This window comes from Manacus candei, unplaced genomic scaffold (assembly GCF_025592945.1).
Source record: "Manacus candei isolate 608988 ecotype Guabito, Panama unplaced genomic scaffold, ASM2559294v1 h1tg000060l, whole genome shotgun sequence".
Classification (NCBI taxonomy): Eukaryota; Metazoa; Chordata; class Aves; order Passeriformes; family Pipridae; genus Manacus; species Manacus candei.
In genome coordinates this window covers 10,240,161-10,252,292 of record NW_026138108.1, presented here as the reverse complement: position 1 = coordinate 10,252,292, position 12,132 = coordinate 10,240,161, and the positions used below count along the sequence as shown (strand labels likewise).

The window sequence follows — 12,132 nt, the reverse complement described above, 5'->3', positions numbered from 1 at the left end:
AACAAACATCTGTCAGGAATAACAGAGATACAGCTGATATGACTGACAGCAAAGGAACTAGTTCATCTCTGGAACCCTGCCCTGTGCTTAAAAGAATCTCTGAATCAAAAAAAATAATTTCTCTGCTAAGACTCCCTGAAGGTTTTCTAAGTTACAGCTGTGAGGATCATCTCTGTTTTGAACCCATCTGTGGAAATCACTGTTTGTTGGAACTTCACAGAAGGCAGCATTGGTGGGACTGGCTCCCACCTCCAGTCTCCCAGTCTCACATGGAATCTCATTTACTGTAGTGGATCTCCAAATCTGTTCAAAACTGGGTTTCAGTTACCTCTGTGTTATGGTAACTCTTTGTGCATTGGACCTCTAAGGGAAAAAAACCAGTAAAACTACTCCATCAAGACATATGGGATAGTGGATGTCCTTCTAATTCCAATAAACAAAAGAAAAATCCATCGTGGCATGCTGTGATACAATAGGAGGACTTGATTTATTTACCAGATGAATAGATAACATGAATAATGAGCTGATAACCAGTAAAAAAAGGAAAAAATAGCAAAAGAAAAACTTCTTTCAAAGTGTTTACTGACTTAGCAGCCTACCAGTCTTATCTCCCTTCCTCAGCCCTGTTTTCTGAATCAGCAGTAGTTAAATTTTCCAGCAATCCCCACATGAAAGGGAGTGTAGAGGGTGACTGGGGATTTCCGGTGAGTGACCTCGCCTTTGAGTGGGACAGTCAATGCTTTTGCTCTGACATTCTTTCTATGAAGCACAGCAGTGACAGCTGAAGTTGCTTTCCAGAAGTCATCTCAACAGAGGTCTGGCAGTATCCAATACCTTAATTTTCTTAGCACAGAAGACAAACCACCTTGAATTCTCTAATTTCCTGAATTTTTCAAGTTGGTGACAATGGCAACTAATTTTGGAGTTACCTCAGCAGTGTTTTTCATCTGGGTGATGACATTCATGGCTCAAAATTACTTTGTAACAGGTATGTAAAGTTCCACTTTTTAAAGTGTTGGAAAAAGTAGCTAGATTTACAAAAATGGCAGGAAGGGTGCGTGTACTAATGTGTTTCTGGCATAGGAAATCACAGAATTTTGAGACTACAATGCAATGAAAACTAGCATATAATGATTTAAATTTTAGTCTTATTTTATTACTATCTAAATGCTGAAGCATTTTTATCTAAATGCTACAGAACTGCATATTTTAAAAATTTGGTATTGCATTTAGGATTCAGTTCAGATTTATTGAAATGTAATTTTATTTTGTACTATTTAAAATACTAGAGAAACAGTTTTGTATAACCTCAGAGAGCAAAATATGCATGAAACAAGTTCTCTTTCAAATTCCATCATCAACTTGATACAATGTATTCTAACTGCAGTAGCTTCTGGATATCTGCAGATACTCAATGTGCATCAGAAGTCTCCAGATGCTTCACTGTAATTTGCAAGGAGTAAATGCTTGCTCTACTTATGTAAAAGAACATACACAGTTATGGCAGACAATTGATTTTGTCACCTACTACTGAAAGACTTCTGAAGGAAATCTGGACTGAGTGAATTAGATGCTCACATCAAATCCAATTGAAATTCCACAGGATTGGAGTAGCTAACAACTTCTAGTCTCCTGCAGCAAAACTGTATAATTTTCACTGGGGGAATGGAGAGCTTGAGTGTTGTTCTTTGCAGCTGTTTGGATGCCCCCCAGCTCCACTCCAGGAGAGCACCCTCCCTTGGGGTACTTCCTCATGCACCCTCTGCTCACTGGCCCGAGAGCTGCAGTTAAGCTCAGGGCTGATCTCCAGCTGTGTTTTCCAGCTGTGTTGTAGCAGGTGATGTCCCTCCTGTAGTGACTTGCTGCCTGGGCTTCACAGATCGACTCTGCATTTAGGCTGTGGGTAGCCTTGTCTCCAGAATGGACTTCAGGCACGTGTTATAGGTAGCACCATCTTCTGCTGTTCCCAAATGGACTTTCTGGGTGTCTGACTCATTATCCTGCTCTCTCTGGGGCTGGAAGTGAAACCTGCCACTGTCACTGTGGTCCTGTTCAGTGCTGTGGGACTGTGCCCTGGTCGGTGAGGGCACTGCCCTGCCTGTGTTGCCCTCTGCTCCCGGCTCCTCTTTCCTTGTGGAACAGCCTCATTCCTGCTGCTCCCTGGCATCGGCAGCCAAAGGAAACTCTTTCTAATAAATCAGAGTGAAGGCTAGGCACAAGGCAAAGAGAAAAACAACAGCTTCCCCCCCAAAAAAAAAGCTAGAAGGAAACTAAAATTCAACAAAGTCAATACCCCTAGCTTACAAAAATTGAACAATTTTCTTCCTGTTCTATGACAGCTTTGTCTTGCTGTGAGATTCTTTTGTCTAGGTCTTCCCACCTATGTCAGTAAAACAGATTTTTCACCCCAGACCCAAATACTGATGAGAATGTCCCAGTATTAGTAGGTCAAGTAAGCACAGCAAAGCTCAAAGCACAGCTGTGTGTAGCTTGTGGACAGAAGAGGATAATGTGCTTCCAAGGAGTTAGTCTGTCTCCTGTAGAAACTCAGTCATCTTTACAACAGAGCTCAGAGGTGATTTAAGAAGTGATGGAAAGACTTGAAGAGGCTATTGTTCTCTTTCTGGGTTTCTTCCTCATACTGTAGAACCATCCAGAATTTAGATGGAATCTGATAACTTTTATGAAACATATCTTTTACTTCACCATTTTGTTTTAAAAAACTTAGCAAATTTTAACGTACAACTTCAGCACATATCCTAGAGTCACCTTAATTATCACTTACAACTTCTTTTTCTAGTACTGAATTTATATATTATGCTTTGTATCCATCATACAATTCATGTGTAAAATATTTGTCCTGTAATTGAATGACTAAAGACTGTAGCAGTTTACAAGTACCTACATAATTTTCCAAGATTTCATTAAATTCCTTTCTGTCAGCTGCTCAACTTTATTTGAAATTTGTAAAGTTGATCAATGAGAAACTTTCATTCTCAACATCACCTTTTTTAAAAGTTGTGTTGCTCAAATCTAAAGATAGAAAAATAATTGACTAAGTGAGCAATAAGAGTAAGAGTAAAGTCAGAGCATAAAGAAGTAAAGAAAGAAAGGAACTAGGCATAAGAGGAGGAGGAGCAGGGTATTAAAAACTGAGAAAGAGGAACTGTGGATGGGCCTCAGCAGCCGAGATAAATCCACCTGATTCAATGATTGTTCCACCAAACACTGACGTCCAATTAAACAAAATGTAAGGACAGCAGAGATGCATCTTTTTTTCCAGAAGCCATTTCCAAACCCACCACATCCAGTGGGAGCAGGAGCTAAGAGCCTGTCTTTCTTTTAGCACTCCACACAAGCTTAGTCACCTTCTCATCATGAGAGTGGCTTGGCTGCTATTTCTGTCTTTTCATTCATAAAATTCAATTTAACTTGTATTGCTAAGAAGTCGTGGTGGATTTGCAGGCACCACTTCAGCCTGCTTTGGAGAGTTCGTGGGTTGCCTGTGTTCTGAAACATAGATTTTATGAAGTATTCATTATTGTACATACTTGGTGAGGATAGTCTGCCAAGCATATTGAGCAAGGAAGTAACACCTGGGGCTGTTGGTTATCTGACGTGCTGGCAATGAAATGCTAAAATGTTTCATTTATCAGGGCAATTACTGTATGTAACTCAAAAAGAAAAAATCTTTTTTCCCCCAGTATATGCTTCCAGTGAGACATGGAGGCAAAACAGTAATATCCTTTCTCCTTGTTTGTGCCACTTCCTGAATTTTATCCTATGCCCCTAACAGAGGCTAAGAAAGCAGAGGAGGTGTAACCTGAGCTATGCACTTGCTGGTGCAGGTGTCACAAAGAGTGGACCAGCTGTGCTTATCTAAAAAACTGGATGAACTGCCTGGAAAAGTGTCATAAATCCACCCTATCTCCTCTTTTCCTGCCAAGTTCAGTAAACTGAATGCTTGACAGTGGCTGGGGGGTGGAAGCATCATGCCGAGATAGGAAATAAAAAAGAAAAAAGAGTTTAGGAGGAATAAGGAACACCAGGAATGACAAAATCTTTATATTTTCTCATTGGTATATTAACTCTATGAAAAATTATGCATAATACTTTTGATATTATATACCTTATCATCTTGATAAGAGGGGTGTAATGATAGAATAATCAGTGCCTCAGTGCAACTGCTGGTTTTAATTTGTTAGAAAAACAAGGAAATAAGACTGTATATGCACTCAGTCTAATAACAGCCAAACCTCTTGAAATTCTAGACTATTGTTAAAAAAATATGTTCTGTTTTAAAATATCTTTTACACTAGAAATTAGTTTTCTACTATCCTCAAGCTAGAAACTTTAAAAAATTTCAATTCAGTTAAACGTGATCCTAAATTCTTCATGAGGAATAAACGTTAATATTCAAATGCTAACCTTGAATATTTTATGGCTTAATTGCAGGTTCCATTCAGTCACCTTGCAGGATCACAGGTGTAGGACTCTATCTCGAAAAGAAAGTGAATTTCTCAGAAGCAAGTAATGCATGTAATCAACTGAATCTACAATTGGCAAGTAAAGACCAAGTTGAAAATGCTTTGAAACATGACTTTCAAACATGCAGGTATATCAGTTAGTGGCTCATTGCCTTAACACCTCTACAAGGCTGGTGATAAATCTGGTACTAAAAGGAGACTGATGCTTTTTATTGTAGCTTTGGATGGGTGAAAGATGGATTTGTTGTTATTCCTCGGACAACACCCAACAACAAATGTGGTAAGGGCAAAACTGGACTAGTGCGATGGAATGCTGACCTCCTTCAAACATTTCATGTTTACTGCTTCAATTCCTCAGGTATGGAAACATGACAACTACATTTCTTGTGTTTTGGTTTTTTTAATATCTGCATGAAAAAAATAATGAGAGTTCTTATAATTTGTTGACCCTTTCCCCCAAACTTAAATGTTATCAAGCTATATTTGCCTCAGAAGCTTCCAAGAAATACAAAGGGTCAATTCAGTCAATCCAAATTAATAATTTGGTGCTGCCATGAAAGCTCTTGAAGAAGAGTTGCTTTTACCATTCTGTAATGTTGATGCAATGCTCTTAACATGTTTTGGTTATTTAGGCAGGTTCATTTGAGAGACAGTGAATCGAATCTTTAACCAGGGTGTCTGTGTGTGGTCTGTTTGTTCTTTCAAAAAGGCCAAGAGTGGGGTACTTCAGGAAAACTTGAATGTCTTTTGATAAAGGAAAATTAAACTAAATTAAATTATAAGGCAGAACAGCCAAGAGATCATAAACCCAACTAGATTCCCAATCTATTATCCAACAGCTTTCTTTAATGTGCATCATCCTATGTGTGAAAAGGATGCTGGAAAGTTCATTCCTTACCTTGCTGATAAGGAAGCACTGCATGGGAAATGCACTATTAAACACTGAATTATCACCTAACCTATAAAGTTAAAAATTACATGATCAGGCTAACTTAGTTTTTCTCTGCAGTTCAGAGCTTTTATTGATGAATGCATTGATATATTAGTGCCATGGCAACATGCTCTAAAAGAAGCTACTCCTATTGGTATTGTTATTTCTTCTGTTCCTATGCAACATGGTGTTTCAGTGCATGAAATGTATGTTATTCTGCACCAGAAATATTGGGTAAATTGAGTAATGTTAAAGAGGTAGCAAGTAGTTTCAAATTTATGCTTTGTTTAGCTTGAATTTTAAAATAATAATAATTATATATATATATTATACTGTTGGAGTACATGAAGAAAGTTAAGCTTCCCAAATGGTTAGAGTACAATTTAATGTATATTTAACATTGGGATGATTCCGCATTTCTTTATCTTTACTTCCAAACTGTTGCCTGTTCTAGGCATTTCTTACCCAAAATATTTGTCAGAAGCTCATCCTGTCAATTTTCTTATGCCAAAAAAGGTGCCAAAGGCGCTTGAAAACCATCATGGAAAAAGTATAAAGCCCCTGCCATTTAGCTTTTTGTTCTGTGAGTGTAACTGCGTCATCAGACTTCCCGTGGGGATTCATGGGGACAACAGTGCATATGTCATTTCCCTCTTATTTATGTTGTAATTTGGTTGTTACCTTAGTGAAATTTTTATAGCTTTACAGAATACAGAACTTCACTAGCAAAGAAGAATTTCCACGTTTTCACATGAGCCTGATTCAGAACTCAGCTTTTCCACTTGCATAAAAGATTTCCCTTGCATCTACATTTTTATATAGACAACATTCACTTCATTTAAATGACTTAATTTCTGAAAATTACTTTTTTTTCTTCAAACCTGAAGTTTGTCTCTTCCTAGCCCCCCCATCTCATTAAAATCATGTCTCTTTATTATTTCATACTAGTGCCTGATGTATCTGTAAGTTTTATGAGCTGCTATTGTTTCCAAGATATCAAATCAGTTTTCCAAGTATCAACAGTGCATGCATATGTTTTGAACATGTACATAATATCACGGAAATATTTTTGAACATTGAATCTGCAGTAGTTAAGTCTCCTGCTCTGCAGAAGGTTATACTCTTGGTTTTTATATGCAATATTATTCTACATACTTTCCATGGGGAATCTTGTCATTGATTTGCAAAAAAAATGAGTGCGACACTTGCTCAAAAGAGTGTTTAATTATGTGAGTAATGATAAAAGCTGTGTAATCTGCATTGTAACCACATGTTTGAAATGGCCATGGCTGATTTGGGTAAGGCTTTTGTGAACAAATAATAATTTCCAGAAAGGAATGACTGAGGGACAATTTCAATAAACGTGTGTGCAGTAAGTACAAAACTAGCATCCAACACAACTGTTCACGTATTTCCTTTCCCTGCTGCAGATATCCAGATTGATTCATGTAAACCAGACCCAACCACAGCAATATTTCCTTCATCGAGTGCATCAACGGACTCGACTGCACACTCAGCCTCTGATTTCACTGAGAACATCACAGCAGTGCCCACTGTGACTGAGCCAGAGCAATTCCTGAAAAACAGAAGGTTTCGTGTCATCTGTGTAACTGAAACGTTACCCACAGAGGGGACCAGCACAGCACTGCCAGAGGAATCCTCTGCGACTGCCTCTCCCAGCCACACTGCCCGGTCTGCCTTCAAGAACGACTCTGTCATCTTTGGAGGTAAAGGCCTTGTGGGGCAGTTATTTCATCAGCAGAGTGACTTAGGTAGAAGTCAGTAGTCAATGTTTGCTGCTATTTTTGGTTGCTACTCCAGCATCCATTTTGATGAACCTGCAGGCAGAAGAGGAGTGTTAGGGTTTTGCAGAAGCAAAGCTTACAAGGCAGAGGATTTTAAAATAATTTTTAAGTAGAAATAAGGTCTGGTTTTACACTCTTTGATGATATTTTGATATGAAACGGTGGAAGTTCATTCTGGTTAATGTGATTTGGGGTAAATACATCCCTAAAAAAGCCTTGGCAAACACTATGTGCTCAGAGGAGTGGAAAACTCAACAAGCTCTTAAAAACAAAGAAGTTTTAAGGAGAATTGTTGTTATCTAAATATGGAGGTGTTCTCAAGATGTGAGATGTGAGTAAGTAACCCTAACACATAGCAATGGAGAAATGGACTAAATATGAGGAAAAGAATTCCAACTGTAAGGATAGTTAATCCCAACAATGTGTTCTCTTAGGCAGGTTGTAAGAACTCTCCAATGAGCAGATTAGACAAATATCTGTCAGGGATTGCCTAAATACCTGTTTTAGTCTCTCTTGAAAAAATGAGCAGGAGTAACTCATCTTTTGAGATTCCTAATACCTCTATTCTTGAGTTGATGTGTATGTTCTCTTACATTAGGCTGGTTTTAGAAGAATCTGGATTTATGCTCACAAGCCTTTAAAAATTCAGCATTATGTACAAATAAAATTCTATGATTATATCACTTTTATCTCCAGGTATCCCCACTGCACTTCTTGTTCTGGCAATCATCTTCTTCATTATTTCAGTTGTTCTAGCAGTCTGTTATATAAAAAAGTAAGTTGTTGGTTTTTTTTCTATCTGAGACTGAGTTAACCCCTGGAGTACAACCAGTGAATATTTAAAATATATAGCTAAAGAGCAGAGAAGTAATGATGATGACAAAACAGTGAAGCACAGAGAAAAAAAACCTTAAACCCAGTTGCTATACAGATAAGTTTGTTGTTGCTGTTGCCATTCTCTGCTTTAGAAAAGGAACCAAAGAAAAATATTGCCTATTTTTGATTGGTCAATCACATCTAGTGTGAAACATTTTCAAGTGTGTCAAAATAACAACACTGAATTGTGCATCTGTTCATTTACAAACCTGTTTATGCAGTTTTATCCCTCTTTTTCTAATATGTCGGACTCGAGGTGAAAGATTTTATAATTGAACTGTGATTGTGCTCAGAAAAAAAATTAGTTGAGCTCATTTGTCATGTGTAAAGATCTTCAACACAGTGCATCACTTAATTCTATCAAAAAGTTGTGCATCTCTCACATCTTAGCCCAGGTAACTTTATTGTTGTGTACCACAAATCCTGAATATATATTGTCTGTTTTAAAAAAAAGTACCAAAATATTTCTTTAGAAATCTTCGTGCTTAAAAACCCACAAAGATCTAGCAAGCCATCATTCTCTGTGAGATTTTTGCATGAGCATGGCAGAGTAAGTTACTTCCAGCTATTTTTCACTGTATTTCCTGAGTGATACTACCAAACTATGTCAATATTTCTGCTTTACTATCCTTTTCTTTTCCATTTAAAGGTACAAGAAAACCTTCCCATTTTTAAACAAGACTCAGGAAAAAGAAATGGTTGGAACTGTTGCTCTCAAAGAGGCAAAGTTAAATGACAAAACACCTGAGAAGGAAGCACAGACTAATGGAAATAAGGTAGAAGAGTCTAAAACTAAGCCTGAGGCCACAGTAAAATGTCTAGAAGCAGAAGTTTAAAGCAAAGAATGTACAATTCTTGATGGAAATATAAAATTAAGCACACAGAACTTTGCAATGCTTTTAAACTTGGCTGATTGTGAATACTCATGAGTATTTTCTCTATCTTAACATGTGAAACCTTGTTTTTTAATAATTACATCTTTGTCTACAAATATTCTTGCAGGAGAACATGGTATTTTATTTACTTGAAATAAATAAAAAATCCACATTACAGCTCATTTTTCATCTATAATAAAGAAGTAATTAGGAATATGCTATTAATGACATGCACTGTGTTAACTATTTGCATTGAATTCAGATCAATATATCATTAAAAGGTTTTTATATCCAGCTGGAGGATGTCTGCTAACTTAATGTCTAATATAAAATGATGATACTGTAGTTATTCCTCATGTAGATCAGCTTATTTCCATCCAGTAGTTGCACACTGTTTTAAAAAAAGTCTGTTTACAAACAGAAGAAATAGTTCTGTTTACAAGTGTGTGAAAAACCAAAGGACTAACCCACTGTCATTCAAATACCCAAGAAAGGGTACAAAGATGCTGATGTCTATATATACAGCAATGAATAACTTTCTTAGACACCTTCATCCTATCATAATTTTATTTATTAAAACCAGTAGCATCTTCTGCATCAGATATATTGACAGGGGTGGGGAAAAAAGCCTTGATCTGTATCTCAACACTTATATTTGAGATATTTTGTGTATATTTAAGTGTGGGTTTCATAATAAAGGTCTCAGGTGGTATGGGATGTTTACAGTGCTTCATAAAAAATAAAGTATGGTTGGTATGTTTGTCTGGACCATTTATTCTCATGAAAACTGTCTCACAGTAAAAAGGACTCATATAACTTTAATGTTACAGAATTAATTAGTTATGAAAGAACAACACTAGCAATTTATCAAATATTTTCCTGAACAAATGATTTAGATAACTTATTTTTATATGTCAACGAGATTATTATGGCAAAGACAGTTTCTTTTTACATCAAGAAGCTTGAAAAACATAGTCTTAAATAAAATAGCAATAGAACTGCTCACTATATTGTAGGATACAATAGTCACTATAGTGTAGGATATCGGGTTATGAACTTTGACATTTTTCATTCATGTAAGTTTAAAAATTGCCCAGTGGTTATATATTCCACTAGATAATGAGTTATAGTGTATTCCTACAATAGAGAGTCCCTGTGTTGCTTTTTGTTTTCTTCTTTTTCTTCTTTTTTTTTTTATTACTCAGCAATATTTTATGGCTCCAGGACTCTGGACTGTGGTGATGCACATTCCACCACTGCCATTAAAGCCTTACTACTGCAGAAAGCCTGTGATTCAATACTGCTCTAAAAACCACTCATTTCAGATGTCCATTGGCAGAACTCGAGCAGCTAAATGTGCAGCAGAGGACAGCACTAAAAACACAGCCTTCCCACTCAGATAAGTAACTGTTCTCCTTGCAAAATACCACAGTAATGCCTTGTGTCTCTCCTGGCAACCTGAATGAAAGCACTCTGTGAGAGAGCAGGCAGCACAACTAAGGCCATCAGGAGGGGCCACAACCAACACTTGTCATGATGGTGCCAGAGCAGTAAATGGGCCTAAGGACAAAGGCAAAGCTAGTGGATTCCAGGTAGCACTTGATTTTCTTTGTGACATATTATAATCTCCTTTCTGCCTCTCTTTTCCATGTTTTAGAGATTAGAAATTACCTGTTTCTCTATTCTCTTCCCCTACCACCAAGGGATAATAATCTACCTCTCACTCTCCTGCTAACATTACCTCTGTTCCACGGATACCAGGTTCCTTTTCTCTCAGATTATCTCATTCACATGTAAAGAAATTTGGAGAATTGTTCTGTAGTTTCACTCTGACTGGAAGTTTGTTGCTTCTGTTTTAGAGCTAAATAAGGGTGCTTTTTTCACCCTGAAGCATTTGCTTGCTAAAAAATCTATACTAGCTGTTGTAATAAGATATTGCCTTAACCATGCCTTGTTTTATCATATACTTTAGAAACTCAGACTTCATCCTCATCTTCCCACTGACAGCTGACCAATGCACATGGCCTGATCTGCCCCTCCTTTCCATTACACAATTTATGCCAAACTACAGCGAATATAGGACCTGTTACACTGCTCTGTATGGAATAAAGGTAGCTCTAAGTACTAATCAACAGTTACTGTATTTGATATTGTCTGTATGTAGTGAGTACTGCTCAGTCACATTCAAATGGGAAAGTACAAAACATTCTTGCTCATTTTTTATTGGCATTGCAAGGGATGTACTACTACAATGCAGACAGGAAACATTTATTTAAGTATCAAGACAACTGGAGGCAGCAGAAACTTAAGAGAAATTCTTCATTATGTTTCTGACTTTTCCTAAATGTTGTGCTTTTTTTTTTTTTACAAGACCTTCTCAACAGCTCTGAAGTTCCTTGATGTGTCAGAAATTGTATTATGTTCAAGTACCTCGGTGTTATGTTCAAGTACCTCGGTGTTATGTTCAAGTACCTCATCCCACCGAGCAGGAGAGCACAGTTTGTCCTGTCACTTGACAGTAACACTACTCAGATTCCCACACTGAGGCTACAGATGTTTGCTGACCTTAGGTGAAAGGGGTGCTTGGCCTGCAGGAAATACAGCAAGGTTCCCAGTCCAGCCCAATCCCTGTCTGGAATACAGGGGTGTCTTTATCATGGGAAGTACGTGTGTCTATGTGTGAACAGAAGTGGGCAGGAAGGGGAAGTACTACTCCTTTTCTCCTCTTTAAATTAAGTAAAAAAAATTAAATAAATAAATCGATAATTAAACATTGCAACACCAGGATGTGGATGACCCAGAGGATGTTCTAGGATGTCTGTTCCTCGGTGGCTTGTTGTCCTTTATGGGTGTTGGGTTTTTTTGTGAAAAGGTCAGTGAGCATTGACCTTTGCCACACACATCCACCGCCCACATCCTCCCTGCAGACCGGGATTTGCACCAGCAGCCGCTGGCCTGGGATGATCCCACCGAGGCAGGAGCTCACGCTCCATTAAGCATCATTTAAATCGCCATTTCTTAGAGATCATAGGAAACAGTGAATAGTACAGGTGGTCCTACATCCCCTGGGGCGCTGGGAACCCTGAGCAGGGCAGCACTGAGAAGGCATCTGATGAGGGCGCAGAAAAGTGATCCTGTTCTGGTCAGTCAGGATATCA

The 12,132-nt window shown here is 37.8% G+C and overlaps 1 protein-coding gene across 1 annotated transcript; it reads left to right on the top strand.

Annotated features, from left to right (window-relative positions):
* The first annotated feature begins 373 nt into the window (after positions 1 to 373).
* On the top strand, positions 374 to 11,069 carry LYVE1 (lymphatic vessel endothelial hyaluronan receptor 1). The gene is made up of 6 exons (XM_051803914.1): positions 374 to 988; positions 4,456 to 4,615; positions 4,706 to 4,845; positions 6,849 to 7,145; positions 7,920 to 7,998; positions 8,749 to 11,069. Exons 1-6 carry the CDS (start codon positions 907 to 909, stop codon positions 8,933 to 8,935), a joined length of 945 nt encoding a protein of 314 aa, XP_051659874.1. The 5' UTR covers positions 374 to 906; the 3' UTR covers positions 8,936 to 11,069.
* Positions 11,070 to 12,132: the final 1,063 nt, after the last annotated feature.